Here is an 18,836-nt window from a genome sequence, read left to right as displayed (position 1 = left end):
GAAGATCTGTTTATTCAAGAGAGTCACTGATCAAAGCACTGTAGTGCCTACTTAAAAGGACAGCATTCTATATTTAGATGCACTACCAACTCAGTTAACTCTATATGTGATTGACTGGAAAGCATTTAGCATAAAAAGGAAGTGTAGTCATGGCATTAGGTTACTAGCACTCTGGATTTAACTTGATAGTTAAAGTCTACAAGGGTAGGCTGTATAGGAGACAGGATGATAGGATACTGACTACCAAAGTTTATATGATGCTGGGCAAGGCACCTAGAGCTATGCATAGAAAGGAATCCTCTTGGAGGTTGATGTTATAGGTATCTTCTTTTGATCTCCCTTCATCAACATTCAAGTGAAAAATATTTACTGTGTATCATATTGACACTACAGTCACTCCAAGATGGATACGGTTTCACAAAATTCAGTAAGATCCATTCATTTGACTCCTGGGCTTCACCACAACTTTTCCATTGGATGACTTGCTCATTTTTGCTGTACAGGTGCTGGTAGGAGTCACAAACAGGGCCAAGGTGCCAGGCACTGAATCCCAGCAGCGTTTGGAGGAACCCTGTGCCAATAGTCATAAAACTCAAGGTGCTTTGTGCCATAATTCAGTGTTTCCTGACAAAATTCCTTGTTAGAGTAAGGTGACTCAAAGGCAGCTATGATCTCAAGACTTGAGTAAGTCCCTCAGTGAACCTAGCCCTTAATGGTTCTGGTCTGTATTTCTTTCCTCATTTTAATTTCCTCATTTTAATCCCCATTTCATTTTCTTATTTAATTCTATTATTCAAAGCACATAATGAGGCATGTATTTTCAGAGTTTAGTCACCTGAGGCTTTTTCTGTAAAGGAGAGGGCACTTCTTCAGTTTCAAAGCTCTGAACTATTCCATTCACCACAGGTTGAGGTGAAAGATCTAGAAATATAAAATCTTAATAATATGGAAAATAATATAATGGATTATTAACTTACTTCTCTAATGCCTTATAATCAGTAAAATTGCTAATGCTGTTAGTCACTAAGGAACCGTGAAAACTGTGATTCCATCATAGAATGGAATCACAGAATGGTTTGGGTTGGAAGGGACCTTAAAGATCACCTACTTCCAACCCCCCTGCTGTGAGCAGGGACACCTCCCACCAGATCGGGTTGGATGAGGCCCTGGGCAATCTGGTCTTGAACACCTCCAGGGATGGGGCACCACAACCTCTCTGGGCAACCTGTGCCAGTGCCTCACCATCCTCCGAGTGAAGAATTTCCTCCTAACATCTAATCTAAATATCCCTTCTTTTAGTTTAAAACCATTCCCCCTTGTCCTGTCATCTGACTGAGCAAAAAGTCACTCTCCGTCTTTTTTATAAGTATCCACGAAGTACACTTTTTATTTGTCTGTGCTCTTTTCACTGGTGTCAACACGTCTGCAGTTCATCATACCCCTTTTTTCACCTATTGCTTATGCAGAAGCAGCGACTCCATAGGTGGTAAAGTGAATGGAAGAACTACATTTCAAATGTTTATATTTCAGACAGTTACACTGAAAAAAAAATCTGTCTTTGTAATACAGAAGCAGACAAACAGTGCAGATAGTATGGGAATTTGAAGCCAGCTGCAAACTTCAGCAGTGTTCCAAATGAGATAAATAGTGCACTCTGGAATGGAAATGTTACATAAACTTTAACTGCCTAAGACATAGAGTTGAAAGAGAAGTGATTGCACTGAAAAGTTACTTAACTTTAAAGCTTCAGAATGATTTTTGTGTAATATTTAAATGTAACATGACAGAGAAATGTATTACAAATACACACAGTTATGCTGAAGAGCAGTAGGACTCTAGATGAGTGGGACATTATTATTTTATTTTTGGTCCCAACTGGAAACCTGCAGGCTTTTCTCTAATGGAAATATCAAATAAGTGGATCTTGGCTTGTGACTCTTCTCTGAATGACAAGTTCAGGTGTATTTCAACCATAAAGTATTCTTCTTTTAACGTTCACTGACTTAAGAGCACTTCTGTCTCTGAAAGGGAAAAAAAGCTAACTTCAAAATTGCTTTTATTTTGTTAATCTGTTTCTCCCCCCCCCCTCCCCTGACCGTTCATATTATTTGAAAGAAAAGAAAATAATCTTTCACAGTAATTAAAACTTTGAGTGACAGCAGTACAAGTTATTTATATGAATTTTCTGCCAAAAAAAAAGTTATCTAGGAACAGAACAAACTATCTCAGCTGATGCTGAAATTCACAAGTAGCCTGTGCTCTTTCACCAGGGAATCTGTAAGAAAGAAGGGGATAAAGCTATACAAGGTCATGTTTTGTTTTTTCTTTTTCCTTTTTTTTTCCTTTTTTTTTTTTTTCCCTGTCATCCTCCCAGCCCTTCTTTCACTCTCTTAAAGTTTGCACTCAGGATAGTGCTAACCTCAGGGGAGGTTATCTGACGTTACTGAGTTAGCTGATTGTCAAAATGTACCGGAAAGGGGTAGGTAGGGAGTAATAAGTCAAAAAAAATTGTATGCCTCTTGTAGAGGACAGGGAAATCAGGAAACTGTGTTTCATGTCTTGAAGGTGATACATTCATCTGTATTAGGTGTATATTCACCTGAGCTTGTGTTTGCCAGGCTTTTTAAGTCATGCTTTTTGCCAACTGGCTCTGCCTGAAAGCCAGTGCCTAGTTCAGCTGAGGATATTCACAAGTGGTCACAGCTTTGTCTATAAGTTGCACGTAAACTTTTACATAAAACTTACTGCAGTTTTACAGAGCACGGATCCAGAAAATGAACTCCCTAGAGTGTCATGTCAAAAACTGCCTTATGTTGCCACATGTTCATAGTTTTCATATATCATGCCCTGGAAAGTATGGCACTGTTTCCGTCCCTTCCCAGATGAGGGTCCCTTTCTCTCTAATGGTAGTGAATTTTAGTTTTGGGAACCTGGCAATTTAGGTAAGTGTGACATTACTAGGACTGAAGCTCTTTTTTTAAATATGTCTAACTGGTGATGTGGGTAATTTGAGTGTTACGCAATAGATACGGTGTTGCAGTTGATTTTAACTAACCTAAGCTTCTGCTGTTGACGAAAGTGTACTAGTTTCTACCCTTCTCCACATGCTCTTCCTGCCAGGTCCTCTGCTAGTTCTCACACTTGTGCACATGTGCGACCAGATCAGGGAACTGATCTGCTTGAGAACAAATATTATTTTTGTTGTTTGATTTCTTCACGACTAGTTCTCAAGTATCATAATACAAAGAGATATTTTGACATAGTAATTTTTTTGCTTTTCTGATAAGTATTGAAAGCAACCCCTAGTGCCACCTTCTTGTATCCACTGCATAAATATTTAATTATTATAGTTTGAGAGTACTAAAGATCCAGCAGCCTATTTAAAGTCCAATGCTGTAATTTATTTCAAGTATCTGACTTATTACATAAATACCACTTTTGATTTCTTTAGTAGACATGAAAACATTGTTTAATATAAATATTCCTCTGAAGTTCATTAAATTTTGTTAGATCCAAAAGCAGCTGTAGAGAATTATCATACTTAGGTCATTTGTTGTCTCGGTATATGCACTGTGTTTTGATGAGACTCCTCACCCTTTCTTTTCTTGATCTCTAGTATAACATACAAACAGATCAGTACAGAAGTTGTGATAACGTCTCTGCCAAATCATCAGATAGTGATGTCAGTGATGTGTCAGCCATTTCCCGAACCAGCAGTGCCTCACGCCTCAGCAGCACAAGTTTTATGTCAGAGCAATCTGAACGCCCTCGGGGCAGAATCAGGTGAGTTCTCAGTGCAGCTTCAATTGTATCACATCCCCTGTTTTGTGTAGGTGCCAAAATACAACTAGAAGTTATTGAAATTAAGTGATCACGGCCATAGAAGTACTTGGGAAATGTTGTCTGTGTACATATAAGCTGTCTTCCATTGCTAGCCTAAGATGACGATACTTTTTTGCACTTAAGTGTCTAAAACAGAAAACAGAAGTTCCCATGAGGTGATGTATTTGTGGCAAGTGGGACTTGAACACACACTATCTCATTGCTGGTTATGAATCAGTGTAATATATACACCAATAAGATATTACAGCAGAAATGTTGGTAGTTTTGTCATATAAAGAATTTGATTTCATAAAAGCTTTGGTTTTCTTTCCATCTATGTGTCTGTCTCCATACCTGCCTACTTTTGTTTTGCTGTTTTCATCCATGATGAGTTACTGGCTTTGAAACAAGTTTTTCTATAGTAACTTTATATCTCTGCTTTAAAATAGATATATTTTCAATAATCAAATCTCTTTCATCCTTGATAATAAGCTACTTCTCCATTTAGGGCTTTTTAAAAAACGTACAAACAGGATCCTGTCTTCGTTTAACTTGATAAAACTCCCACCAGCAATAATGGCTGTAGGATTGGCTTTGTGTCTATGATAACATCTACCAATGTCTGTACTCTGAAAAATATGACTGTAGGTGCTAGAAGTCAGGATATGAATTAGGAACTGTAAAAAAATAAAAAAATAAAATTATCCTGATGGAGAAGATCAGTCTGATGAAAGTCTGGATGGCATCATTAAGTACATTGGAACATTTCTAGACAGACTCACCATTCAAGAAATTCAGCTTTTTAATCTGTTCACAAAATGGGAAGGGATATTAGGGAAAGTCAGAAAGTGGGCTCTGTGTATGAACTAGCTCCACCTTCTTTTATTGTTAAAGAAAGTTCCCAAGTGTATTAAAATGTGTTTTAGATGGGTGAAATACATCTGTATTAATAGTGAAATCCATAATCCAGCAGAACACTGTTAGTGGAACTGTAAATGTATTTGAAGTTGGTTGTATTTGAAGTTCAGATCATGTATTTAAATGCTACATTTCATTGTAGCTTAACTTTTTACTACTTGTCTCTTACAAAGGGTTTAATTTTTCCAAAACACGTATATTTTCTAGATACTGAATTTCCTCAACTATATATTTTTACAGTATTTTTGGCAGTTTGACCAAAATAGGATTTTTACCCATAACTACCTCTGTGTTGAGATTTTATCAGGAAGGTTACCTGGGTTCATAACGTCTGATCATAAATATCAGAAGGGTCTCAACCCAGGAGAACCTGTAACCTTTTGGTATGGGGGGAAGGGGGAAACCTGAGATCAGACCTTTTTTCTCATTCTGCCTCTTTAATTCTAACGAGCAGCAGAGCACACTGGATACAGAATAGGCCAAGGTGGTGTACAAAACCAAGTGTTTGCAATGGGAGCTCCAGCTGGGAGAGTTCAGCTTCACTCTAAACTCCTAAAGTGAGATGTAGTTGGAATTCAGATGGTTTCATTTTCTGATACTCTCCAGAGAATCCATGCATAAGACATGAAACACTTTATAGTTACTTGCTTTAATTTTCTCTTAACTTCAGGTAGTACTTACATAGTGAATAAAATATATGGTAGTAATATGCATTGCAGCTCATTCAGTAGAAACATCAGGAAGAAATTAATAGATTCATAAGATACTAATAATTTTAATTATTTTTCATCTAAGCCTGCTGTAGTTTTGCTCCCCCAAAGTACGCATAAAGTAAGTGAGAGATGCCTAATGCAGTTAGCTTATTTCAACCATTAAATGCAAAGAAATAAATTTTAAAATCATTTTGATGTTATGTTGGAAAGTATTTTATCCAATAGGTTAACATATGCTGTTCAAAATTTTTGATGTGAGTTGTTTACAGTTACTTTTGATGATCGGATATTGTGTCAACGGAAAGGTGAAAGTCTTTGGAGATGTGCAAAAATGATGTATGGTAGGAATTTTATATCAAGCGAGGTCGGAATAAAGGGAAGTTGAGTGCTGAAGAAAAGAAAAGGCTTTTTTCTGATGATCTGAGGCAAACTTAGATTCCTCTCCTCCTGTGTCTGTACTGGTAGCTTCTGTCATATAGTCCTTAATCACTTCTTGGCACTACTTACTAATTACATGGAAGGGGAGGGTTAACTTGGGGAATGGGTTGATTATATTTTAAACAGTTTTACATAGTGAGATTCATCCTGTTCAACTCAGCCTTAAAAGCTGCATGTGTACCATAGAATTCGTCTAAGATTAGGTATTCATTAAATTATTCATCTAACTTCTCTGAATTATCATTAAAACGAAGGAAACAGCTGTCATCTTGGATGGTTTTCTTCATCTTCAGATAAATGTTAAAGATGGGGGAATTGTCCTTTCCTAGCTTTAATTATTATAGGAACCCTAGATGACTAGTTAAGGTAGGTTGTTTACTTGTAGGCATCTAAAATTAAGTGAAATGGATTCTTTTTCTTAATTAATGTTTCTATGAATTCAATGAATTAGAAATTTGAAGTTCAAGTTTTGTTAGTAATTTGAAGTTCAAATTTTATTTTTGCCTCCAAGGAGCTTGATGTTAACTTATATCAAGCATGAGGATACGGGGTAGTTGAGCAGGAGGGGCAAGGAAAAGAACATTTTTTTAACTGCCTGTTTTCCATCTTACTGAAACACATTTCCACCATCATCTTCATTTGGAAGTGTAGCCCAGTGGCCATGGCAAGTGTGTGAGTGTAATGTTAAGTTTAAGGTCAAGAAGCTCTTTGAACTGCCAATTTCATGAACCTAGTTATTTTCTCCAGATACCTTCTGGAGATGAGAGCTGTGAAGAACCTAGTAAGTATGTAGAAGCTCTAGCAAGGTGTCCCAGTTTTAGCCATCTCACTAAACTAAGTCATCCAACTAGTAGCCTTAGGTGCCTTTTGTATTCAGGAGAAAAATACCTAAATTCAGAATACACGAGCAAGATTCCTGCTCTGATGCACCTTTGGAAAGGGTGTCTCCATCTCTCTCTCTGTTGAGTTGAGGAGAATGAATCCTAGAACTATTCACCAGCAAGCTGAGGTAACTGCCTTAAATGGAGAAATGTGACCGGAGAGTACTTCAGCTCTCAGATTAGTGACCTGAAGTTAAACTGTTCTCCTCTAACATTCCTACATGAGCTGAAAAGCATTGGTTAACTATTTATATTTAGAGTTGTGGTGTCAAATTTCTGAATGAAATACACCAGCTCGTTTTGAGACAGCAGTAGTTTTAGTTAATGTTGTTAGTCGATATAACCCCATCATCCTTCATATGGCATTTCTGAAAAGGGATATAAATTAAGCTGTTAGGCATGTGAAAATACAAGGTACTGTCTTTAGGGCTGTCACTAAGAAAGCAATAATTCTGCTGTCGTTTTGTACAATATGATTACTCTTAAATGTCAGACTGACTGAAGTTTCAGGTCATAGTGCAGTTTATATCCACCAACTCTACCACCAGCTCTGACAGCATGAACAGTTTCCTGACCTTTCCTCCCAAGTCCTAAGGAAGGAAAAGATCCTTCAAATAGCTAACTAATGCCTTTTCCCCATCAATCTAGAAGAACTGATGAATCCCTCCCTCTCTCAATTTTGCAGGTTTGGAATTCTGTCATTTTGGACAGTGTTCTATATTATCCTATATTTATAAATATTTACTTATTTTTATTCAAACAGTAATGATTTTAAAACATGACAATACATCCTTATCTTGTGGCTCAAAAGTATATGAACGTTAGCTCTAAGTATGTAACTGTTGATGTTTGATCAGCAATTTTTAATTTTAATGAGTAACTCCAGTTACATTATATTCCAATTACATTATTTTTCATTATGCACATCAATTGTAGAATAAAATACTGCCTGTATAGTAAGGGGAAAACAAATTGAAGCGAACAACACAGAGATACTGTATGTCTTATTTGGATAGTTAGATAATGCTCCAGCTGATTGTTGGATCAAAACTCGGAAATGCAAGTTTAGTAACATTAGAAAAGTTGAGAATCCTGAAGAAGTCAGTAACATAGGGAGAGCGAAAGCAAATCTTTTCTGTCTGTTGATCAATGACACGACTGCATCTAAAACTTTTAAGGTAGATGGATAATTTCATTCCTACAGTGTAATTGTAATTGAATTACCTGTCAGAAAGCTGTTACATAGCATGCATGGAAATACCATTAGATAATCTTCAGTGTGGAGATCTTGTTGATTAGCACTGATAATGCATTGCAAGAGAGAATTATGATTAATGCAAGTTCTAAATATAAACATATAAAATAGCTTCTTCATTTCTAATTTGTTTAGCATTTTCAGATGGATGCTATAACAAACAGCTATGCATGGATAAATTAGTCTGGATATGAAATTATTTCAAGCATCTTTCTTGTTACTGTCCTACAAAGTCTGGTTGACCATCATGTTCTCTAGTGAAAGTCCAGGCAAATATCAGGTGCTGTGGCTTTTGACTTGAATCAGAATCATACCTGTGAATTTGGCTTGCTATAGAATTTGGATTTTCTATTTATTTCATGACTGAAGTCAGGTTACCAGTCCTCCTTTATGCAGGTTTGCTTTCATTAGGCATGTTCTGTATGAATTTAAAATACAGTCAAGCAGTACTTTGTGCCTGTGTATGCTATAGTTTAACGCAAAAGACTGATAATTAAGGATCCACGTTAAATACATGACAACTAATCAGCACCATCAGACAAAGAAGGACATTTGCTCACATGGGTAAAAATTATGCCCAATGATGTCATAGCGTTATTTTTATTTTTATTTTTGCATTAGGAGCCTGTTTATTCAAAGATACCTTTGAAGATGGACTTTTCAGTGATGTCAAGTAGGGAACTGTCACACATGGTGGATGTGAGCTGGAGGTTTCTATTCTGGAGGATTTAGCAAATCAGCTACCATAAGATGTTTAGCTTAAATCTGCCAATTTTATGGAAGGCTAGATAACTCATTTTAAGTGTACCTGAATTTGAAACAAAAAGTCCCTACGTGAGGAATATCATTGTCATTCCTCATTTTAAATTTGAAGAACACATCTTTAGTAAGAATTATATTTAATGCCTTCATAAATGTGTGATATATAATAACATAACTATGTATGTGCCATATTTTCATCTAGTTTTACATGCATTGTTAAATTAAATGCTTAAGATTAATTAAAATATTTTAAATGAGTTTATTAAAGAAACAGCATAAATATAATAGGTTGGAACTCAAACCAGTCCAAATCTATTTCACACATTATGCCATGACACTGAATGGCTCGTATCACAAACTCATATACATTTCTTGGGATTCAAGTATGTTCTTAGTACATTGCTATAGGAAAAAAAAAAAAAACTTTTTTGGTTCATACTACCAGGCTCTCTGTGACAATCCTGTTCATCCCCAGTTTAAACTTCCATAAAGCTGTTGTTCTTTCAGTACACTAGAACTTCAGCACTTGTGCACTTGACCTTTGAATCAGGAATGATGAGGGAGGGAAATGATGACACTTGATCAAGTGAAGAAGCATTTTTTAGGTTGGCGAGCAAAGGGTGCAGGGTGATGTTGACAGGTGTGATATAATCAACAAAACAGGGCAGGAACAAGCCCACCAGGAGAGTATACAAACAAATAAGAAGGTTCTGAAAGGACAGCATGTGGGGGAAGTTCTCACACCTTTTCTGGGAGATCACAACCAGGTGGCATGCACGCAACATGGGGAATGAACAAGAGGAATTAGAGGTCTGTTGTGCAGCTGCAGGGTTATTATCTCACCAAGATCAGAGGAGTAGTGATATAGCTCACTGCTGGAGTGCTGCAATCCATGCAAGAACAGGCCAGAACAGGGAGAAAGGGGGCTGCTGTTTTTGTGAGAAAGCAGAAAGGATGCAGGAAGTTCTGCCTAGAGATAGGTGATGAACCAGATGGAATCTTATGAGTCAGGAGTTAGAGGGCTCACCAATGCGATGATGGTGTGGGTGTCTGCTATGGGCTTCTTGATCAAGAAGTAGTGGTAGCTGAAATGGGCTTCCAACAACTGAAAGAAGATTCACGTTCATAGGCCCTGGTCCTTTTGGGGAACTCGAACCATCCAGAGATCTTCTTTATGATCAACGCGGTAGGGCACAAGCAATCTAAGAGGTTTCTAGAATGCATTTGTGACAACTTATTGACACAGGTGATCGAGAAGCTGACGAGGGGGACACTCTTCTGGGCCCAATAACTGCAAACAAAGAAGAAATGGTTGGGGGTGTCAAGGCTGGGAGCAGTCTTGGCTGCAGTGACTGTGAGATTGTGAAATTCAGAGTTGTAAGAGAAGGGAGCAAGCCAAAAATTGCTATCACAACCCTGGATTTCAGGAGAACAGAAGGCTTGGTCTTGGTCTGTTCAGGGCTCTTCTTGGAAGAATCCCATGTGATACAGTGTCAGAGGGGTCTAGGAATGCTGGTTGATTTTCAGTGATCACATGCTTCAAGCTCAACACTGTTCCATCCCTACATGCAGGAATTCAAACAGAGTAAGCATATAAAATGTGGAAGCAGAAAGAATACAGAGGCACTATCTGAGCATGCAGGGATAGGTTTAAAGAAGCTAAAGCCCACTTGGAGTTAAATCTGGCAAGGGTCAGGAGGGACAGCAAGAAGGACTTCTACAAGTACATTAGCAGCAAAAGAAAAACTTCAGAAAATGTGGAACAGCTACGAATGTGGCAGGTGGTCTGACAACAACGGACACAAAAAAGGCCAAAGTACTCATTGCAAAGTACTCTTGACCTCAGTCTCATGGGTAAGATTTGCCTTGAAGATTTCAAGGCCCAAGAAAAGTCTGGAACAAGGACTCAGCAGAAGATGATCAAGTCAGGGAACATTTAAACAAACTGAACATGTACAAATCCTTCGGACGTGACGGTGCACTCATGAGTAATAAATGAGCTGGTGCTGACCAGTGCCATTGCAAGGCCACTTGGTAATCTTTGGAAAGTCATGGCAACCAGGGGATGTTCTTGAAGACTGGAAGAAAGAAATTGCCACTCCCATCTTCAAGAGGGATCTGGGGAACTCCAGGCCTGTTGACCTAACCTCAACCCTTGGGAAGGTGATGGAGTAAATAATCCTGGAAATCATTTCTAAATGTACAGACCAAGAGGTTAATTTTGAGTAGTCAGCGTGAATTTATGAAGGGAAAGTCATATCTGATCAAATGGACAGCCTTCTTTCATTAACTGACTGGCTTGGTGGATAAAAGAACAATGGTTGTTCCTTGTCTTTTCTTTAGTAAGTCTTTCAGCACATTCTTCCAAAACATCCTTATGGACAAAAGTATGGCCTCGGTAAGTGGACAGTGAGGCAGATTAAAAACTGACTGAATGCCATGCTCAGAAGGTTGTGATCTGTGACGCAAAGTCCAGCTGGAGGCAAGTCACTGGTGGTGTACCCCATGGGTCAGTACTGCAGTAGTACTGTTTAACATCTTAGTTACTGTGACCATCGTGGAAACTTGAATTTCTGGAGTGGAAGTCTTATGTAAACACAGGAGACCACCTTGCACGGGATAGGATCCCTTGTACTTCTGCTGTTGTACCTTTTTGTCCTTTAGTTACTGTGGAGCCAGTTACTTCAAGAATGCCAGATGATAAGCTCTCAAACTCTAAACCAAAGACACTATTTTCCCCAGTGATTCAAGTAAGACCTCTGCCTTCCCCACTTCTAGCTAGACCTATCTGGGGATGTTCTGCTTGGAGTTCATTGGGAAGCAGGGAGTGCTGACAGTCATCTTCTCTGTGCTTGTATTGCCCTCTTATTTAGTAACATTTGTACATGTAGATGCTTCTTTTTGTTCAGTTTCATTTCACACTACTTATTATGCTGTTCTCTTACATAAAATGCTCAAAGTCTTTAGTGTAGTGTAGAGCCAGATGAAGTAACTGGAGATTTGCTGTCTCGTTGAGGACTATCAGCAGTGTTGATCTGCAGAAGATATCTCAAAGAGAGGTAGCTACATAGCACTCCCTGGACTGGAAATAGATTTTCTCCTCTGTTTGTTTTCCATCCACCCCCATAGTATATGGAACTAATTTAGCACAATTTATGGTGATGAGGGAGAATGGAGTAGAGAGAGTTTGAAGAGCCATCTGACCTACTCTTAGCTTTCCCAGTAATGCTGCTTGTTGCCATCATAAATGTTTGTGATGTGACCTGTGCAACAAGTAGTTCAGTCCTTTCCCCACCCTCTTGTCAACTCAGTAATTCAGTTGATATGCAGCAGTACTGCACCACATAGCCAGCTCAGCTATGTTTAACTTCGTGTCATGACAATCAAGGAAAACATAATACACCAAAGGCTTTTAATGCATTTCAGTTGATGAAATGAGGCGTGTATCGAAATGGAGACTGATTCATTTCATGTTAATTGCAAAAGTAATTGAAATCTGTATATTGAGTTTATGCTACAGTGTACAGAACATACTTAAGATTCTTCACTCATACAGAAAAAAATGATAAAAAAATGAAATGTAAAATCTTTAAATTATTATTACAGGTATTACAGACAGAGCTAGTAGAGGCAACAACAGAACACTGCTGTACGTTCATTAGTAAAAGGAAATCACCTGGAAAATGGGAACAACAGGCAGCTTCATACTGGCTTTGTATGGTTTATTTGCTTTGCCACACTCAATCTAAATTTTCAGTATCTGAGAACTCTGAAAATGTGTTGAATGTCACAGAATTTTTTGCACCTTGCATATATTTGATCCCTTGTTCCTTATACAAACCTGTCTCAGGGCAAGTTCACCTTATATAAATAAGGAAGGATTGAGCTGAATAAATTTGCAATGAAATATCCAGTAGTGTAGTTTAGCATGTGAAGGATCAGAGTTTGGGTATAGTGGGCCAAACTGGGTATTTGAGATGTTTCTAGCTCTCACTACGAGTGTTCTGTATAAAAATGGATATTTTGCTAGTTGTGCAAAATGCTATCCCTCCTTTGTAAGAGAGAATCACAAGATACTACAGCTGAACTGCACTGACTACAGTAATTTGTGTATTTATAGTGCAGTACTGTATTTGTTTTGTGCTTTAATGTACAAGTAATGAAACAATGATCAGAAATAAGTGATTCTTCCTTCTAATTTGAGTAAGTAAATAATACTGATTTTCATAGCTATTGAAGTTCAGAATCAACTTTCAAGCTTCACACTTTATCCTACAAGATTAACTCTTAGGATTTGAGTTACAGTTCAGTAAACTGTAACTGAAAAGCTATGTAATATTTGTGAATATGCAAAGTGTCTCAACTTCCTAGGGAGTAAATATCTATTTTCTAACTTCAACATGTAGCTACTACCGTTTATTATACTATAGCATATTACATTATAGTCCTCTAGTATTAGATACATGGCTTCCAGAGGCCAAAGTTTTTTACCCTGTGTAATTTCTCACTTAATAATATGTTGAGTGGAACCAAATTCTGTAAAGCCAGAAAAAATTTACTTGTTTCTTTTGCTGGCCTCTCTTGAAATGTGCCTCCTGCTAGTGAGGGCAATGTACAGTGCTCCCTATTGCCTACTAATGAGATTTACTGAATTACTTTCTTTTCCTATGGCCCGTTTTTTTTCACCTTAGTCTGGTGGAAGAATTTTATCTAAATATAAGACATAATTACCTTAAACCACTTCACCTTCAAGAAAGAAAACTATTGCTGATCTTCATTCTTCTCTGGAAACTTTGTCTGCAGACATGTCTCTCAGTCATTTTTGGTTGTGCCCCCAAAATAAAATGCACGTAATTTAAGAGAGACTTCACTGTAATTTGATTCCTCTCTTCTACTTAACTAACTTGCAAAAGAAATCCAGTGTTATACTCCGTGTGTGACCCAGAGATATGGTGTTGGCGTTTGGGCTAAGAAGGGTATTTGAGGGTTGGAATTTTCAGAGAATTGAGCCTTTGAAAAGTGTTGTTATGTCTGCAAGCTCAGCTGTGTGTGGGGAGAGGAGAATAAATGGGGACATGATTAAAAGCTTTTTCTGTGGCACAATATTATCAAGCAGCAGTGAGTGACACAGGAAAGGGAAGGCTAGTTAGATACAGACTGCATGTGCAAGAAGATTCAGTGAAGGAGGAATGAGAGCTCCCACCACTAATGAAGTTATGGTTAGTGAATTGTACGGAGATTCAGTGAACTACATAGCCTGTTCTGTGATGTGATTTGCTGGAAAGAGAGCCATTCAAGCACAAGTCTGGTGTTTTACTGAATCAGGATGCTAAACACTTGTTTGCAAGTTTTATTCTGTCTGGCTGGACTTATGCTTTGCACTAAGCACTTGCATTGAGTTGTCAAGCACTTTCCAGTTAGCTTCAGGAATTAGACTCTTGTAGTATTGTATTAGCAAGCTTACTGAACACATGGCAATACTGACCTACTTTGATTTCCCAAATATTTTTTTAACAATTACTTATTTGTGATTTATAAAAACAAACTGTATTCAATGTTAAAAGTCAGTATTAGAACCAAGATATTGGACTGTTTCAGCTTTTGTACAGCATGACTAAAACAATAATGGAATTCTAGTTTGGTATAAAACAAGACTGTTATAAATACCAAAAGAAAACTGCTATATTTATGACACTAATTACATTCCTGACAATTTGCCTGTGTATGAATGTTTCTTTGTAGTCAAGGTTTCTCCTGTAAACAAGATGTTTAGGGCCAAGTAAAGACTCATTTTTATAAAATGTCATAAGCAACATTTGTTGTGCAGTTACTTGAGTGGTTTCTAGTTTTGTATTTAATTACCGAGGGAGTTTAATTAGTTGATTTTAGTATGGAAAACATCCTCTCTCCCGTAGCTGGATAGCCCACCAAAGCATCCATAATGTAGCCAGGACTGCTGACAGACTGAAGACTTTCCATGTGTTTAACTGTTAAAAATTAACAATAAAAGCCCATATTAGATTCATTAGAGAACATAGCTGAGGACAGGTTACCTAAACCATAACAGAGCATATGAAACTCATGTAGAACTAGACAGTAGGAAGAGAACGAAGGGATCTTTCCACCAACCCTGGCACCAGAGTGCTGTAATACTGCCTATTCTGGACATACGCTTGCTTCTAGATGCTCACTGCCATAGTATCTGAAAGTATTTCTCTATATTTTGCAGACTGACTGCCTTTTTAGAGTGCATGGTATAATCACATCATGCATTCCCAGCTATTCATATACAACAGATTTATCCCAGCATGCTATTTCATGTCAGCAACTTCCTATACGGAGCCCAGGAGCCCTGCCTTGCATGACTTGTGAGGTTGGGCAGAATGCCACTAAGTGCCGTTCTGAGGCTTCTCACTCAGCTAGTTTGTTTACACAGAATTTTTGGTCCCTGTGTTACTTCATGTCTCTTTATCTAGAGTGTTTCCTCAGGAAAGTAATTATATGGGCTGTTTCCTGTTGAACAAGTATGGGAACAGAGTATATAGTAATTTGGTTGGAGGCCAATCTTTTACATGAGTCTATGATTTTTTGGTTAGTCTCTGTGCCTCTAAACCATAGAACCATGGAATGGTTTGGATTGGAAGGGATCTTAAAGATCATCTAGTCCCAACACCCTGCCATGGGCAGGGACACCTCCCATCAGACCAGCTTGCCCAAAGCCCCATCCAGCCTGGCCTTGAACACCTCCAGGGATGGGGCATCCACAGCTTCTTCGGGCAACCTGTGCCAGGGCCTCACCACCCTCAGAATAAAGAATTTCTTCCTAATATCTAATCTAAATCTACCTTTTTTAAGTTTAAAGCCATTACTCCTTGTCCTATCACTACACTCCCCGATAAAAAGTCCCTCCCCATCTTTCCTGTAGGCTTCCTTTAGGTACTGGAAGGCCACTATAAGGTCTCCCCAGAGTCTTCTCTTCTCCAGGCTGAACAACCCCAAGTCCCTCAGCCTGTCTTCATAGGAGAGGTGCTCCAGCCCCTTGATCATCTCCGTTGCCCTCCTCTGGACTTTTCTGAATACTTCCGTGTCCTTCTTGTTCTGGGAGATCCAGAGCTGAATGCAGCACTCCAGGTGGATTCTTGCGAGAGCAGAGCAGAGGGGGGAGAAACACCTCCCTTGACCTGCTATCCATCCTTCTTTTGATGGACCCCAGGCCCCATCAAAACAGCTGGCTTTCTGGGCTGCAAGAGCACATTGCCAGCTCATGTTGGAACTTCTCATAAAACACCATCCCCAGGTCCATCTTCTCAGGGCTGTTCTCAGTCCATTCTCTGTCCAGCATGTCTTCATGTTTGGGATTGCCCTGGCCCAGATGCAGGACGATGCAGGGCCTTGCACTTGGTTCATAACTTGTAACATAACTTATGAGTTACGAAATTCAAGAATAGTGAAGTATCAGAGTTCAGCTGGAACAGTGAAGGTAAGTTTAAGTTCATCAGTAAAAATTACTCAGATATCAAAAGTCAAGAATCTACAATTCTAACAAAGTTTGGCTGGCTAAGCAATTCAATGCACTGACTGAAACTAGTATTGACCAGACGTAGAAGGATGACCATCAAATTGGCTTGAAGAGCTGTCATAATAAATTTAAAATCACCCAAACTGCTCTATCTCCAATACTTTAACTGAAAACAAAAAGGGAAAACTTACAGTTTACAGCTCTTCAGTTTGTGATATCTTAGAATAAAATAAATCTTATGAAAATTCACCTGATATAAAAATGTAGCCTAAAATGGAAAGTGGAAAAAAAAAAAAAGGCTTTTAAATTGATGGGCATATTTTAATAAAACAGGAGAAGGTGACTGAAAATAGCAGGATTGTTGCCTGCATATATGAATAAAACATTGTCAGTTTTACTACTTATATATGAATTTTTTAATGACATAAGTCAGTACAATCAAATCTATGTAATATAAAAGAAAACTTTCACAAAATATACAAAAAGAATATGATGAGTGCAAAGCTAAGTGCTGAAAAGTAGGAATACTGGGACTGAGCCTGGCTCTGTAAACCTGTAGGCATACTCACTGAATTAATCTCACATTTTTCTCTGCTGAAATCACCTCAGTCAGCACATGGTATGGGCCTGTCCCAGGGATAAATGAAGACTGTGCACAAACAGTCGCTCTTATTTAAAACTCTTTGCTACAGAAGCTAGAACACTTTTAGAGGAATGGGGTGTGGGGTGGTGGCAGGAGGAGAAAAGATGGTCTTCTGGCTCAGACAGATAATTAATGTTCTGGCAAATTAATTTCTTCAGGTCTCTGCCCTAGAGCTTTGATGTGATGATGGACAAATCTCTTCTAACATGTCTTCGTTAGTGATCATATGCTGCCTCTTGCATCTGAGTTTATTTTTGCTTGGTACTGTGGATTCAATCCCCACATCATGTGAAAAGTTTGGACCAAAAAACACATACAGTTCTTTAAAATACTTTGCTTAACCCAGTTACACAGTAAAAGATTGAACAGTTTATTGGCTTGCTAAGTCACAGTTGCAGAACATGGTGAATGACACGTGAAAAAGTAGTGTGCTTTCTCTGCAAAAGTGAGTGTTTTGTTGATATAAAAGATATTCTGACCACCTCATGAGATGGTCAAAATACAATAAATATTTGTGATGGTATGTTGGAAAGGCTCATGCTCAGTCTCAGGGATTTTTAGGAACCATTTTGCCTTCAGAAAAAACTGTCAGAAGAATGGATTCCCTGACTTTTCTTCTTCTTCATTATCATTGTTAGCTAGTCTCTTTCCTACGAGAGATGACTATTTCCCTTCTATGTTGCAGTCCAATCAGATGACTTTGTCTTGGGTTTTGCCTGATTGCCGTCACAGAATATGCAGCTTTCCTGCATCTTGACAGTTTGTCTCAATTTCCCAGATCTAGAGTAGCTAACATACAGAAATTTCCTGGAAAATACTGACTTTCTGCCTCTAGCCTGCAAGTGAAATAGTAATATTTAGGAAATGTGCAATCTAACCAGCAATAGGAGTTGTGAATGGGTGCAACACCATGATGTGATAGAAAGTCTTTTGGTATTTTCGCTGGTGATCTCTTCCAAGTCTCTTAACATGACACTTAAGACTTTAAAATGTTGTTTCACCAAATTTATACAGATACTCAAAGGTACAGAAGGCAGTTTGTGCCTGATAAAAGGATTCACATCTTTCAGCCAAGCACCAGCCATAAGTATTTTTCAAAGTGAAGTGAATTTATTTACTTGTTTATTATGGTACGGTACAATTTTATGGTACAGTGTGTTTTTCTTAGCTCCTTCAAAAGGTCTAGATGGTCTGTCATGGTCTGGAACATAAAAAAGAATAAAAAATCAACCTTGAGCGTTAAACAGACATGGAAATTTTCTGTTGTTTGACAAACTTTCATTACGGATGTCACTAACACCCAAACCAGTAACAGTGTAACTGACCAGCATTTTTAATCAAAAAATTCCACAGTGCAAGGATCCACCACAACAGCAGACATAAATTAGGAATCTTGCTTTGTTTCCATGAATAATTGCAGCTCAAAAATCAGCACCAAAACTGTTTTTATTAACTAATGCATTTCTCAGTTTCATTAAAGAGAAAAAAAATAAATGAACGGCAATTAATTAATATTGCTTCTTAGGTGATCTCTCTTGGGGCAAGCACACTGGTTTAACTTGTCACAACTCTTGCTTTTGTGGAGGAAAATAGAGGGCAATATCCTCTAAATAGTTAATGCAGAGGCAAGATATGTGAAAACAGTTAAGCTAAGCTGCTTAAAAATATAATTATGTATCGTTTTTACCCCCAAACAGTGTATTACAGATGAAAATGTCTGATTCTGAGGTCGTTTGTGTACAAGACCAAGGTGAAGCCAAAGTAATTAATGTTCTAATTATTCATTATCTAAAGATAATTATTTTTTTTCAAATCCGTCATTATAAACTGCTTTATGCCTCTGTCCGAGAGGGAGGAAGGTGGAGTCTTTAATCCCATCAGAACA

General features: G+C 38.1%; 1 protein-coding gene across 45 annotated transcripts in view; it reads left to right on the top strand.

Moving 5' to 3' along the window:
• Positions 1–18,836, top strand: part of RIMS1 (regulating synaptic membrane exocytosis 1) — a 318,659-nt gene that overhangs the window by 248,157 nt on the left and 51,666 nt on the right. For 35 of the 45 annotated variants that reach the window (XM_080587685.1, XM_080587707.1, XM_080587696.1 and 32 more), the window contains one exon: positions 3,617–3,783. The exons of the other annotated variants lie outside the window; for them this stretch is intronic. In XM_080587685.1, coding sequence (XP_080443811.1) covers positions 3,617–3,783 — 167 coding nt within the window. The remainder of the gene's footprint in view (positions 1–3,616; positions 3,784–18,836) is intronic. 45 annotated transcript variants of the gene reach the window in all.

This window comes from Anser brachyrhynchus, assembly GCF_964034855.1.
Source record: "Anser brachyrhynchus genome assembly, chromosome: 3".
In the NCBI taxonomy this organism is placed as follows: domain Eukaryota; kingdom Metazoa; phylum Chordata; class Aves; order Anseriformes; family Anatidae; genus Anser; species Anser brachyrhynchus.
Note: the sequence above shows the minus strand (reverse complement) of the source record. Positions and strands in the feature narration are given on the sequence as shown.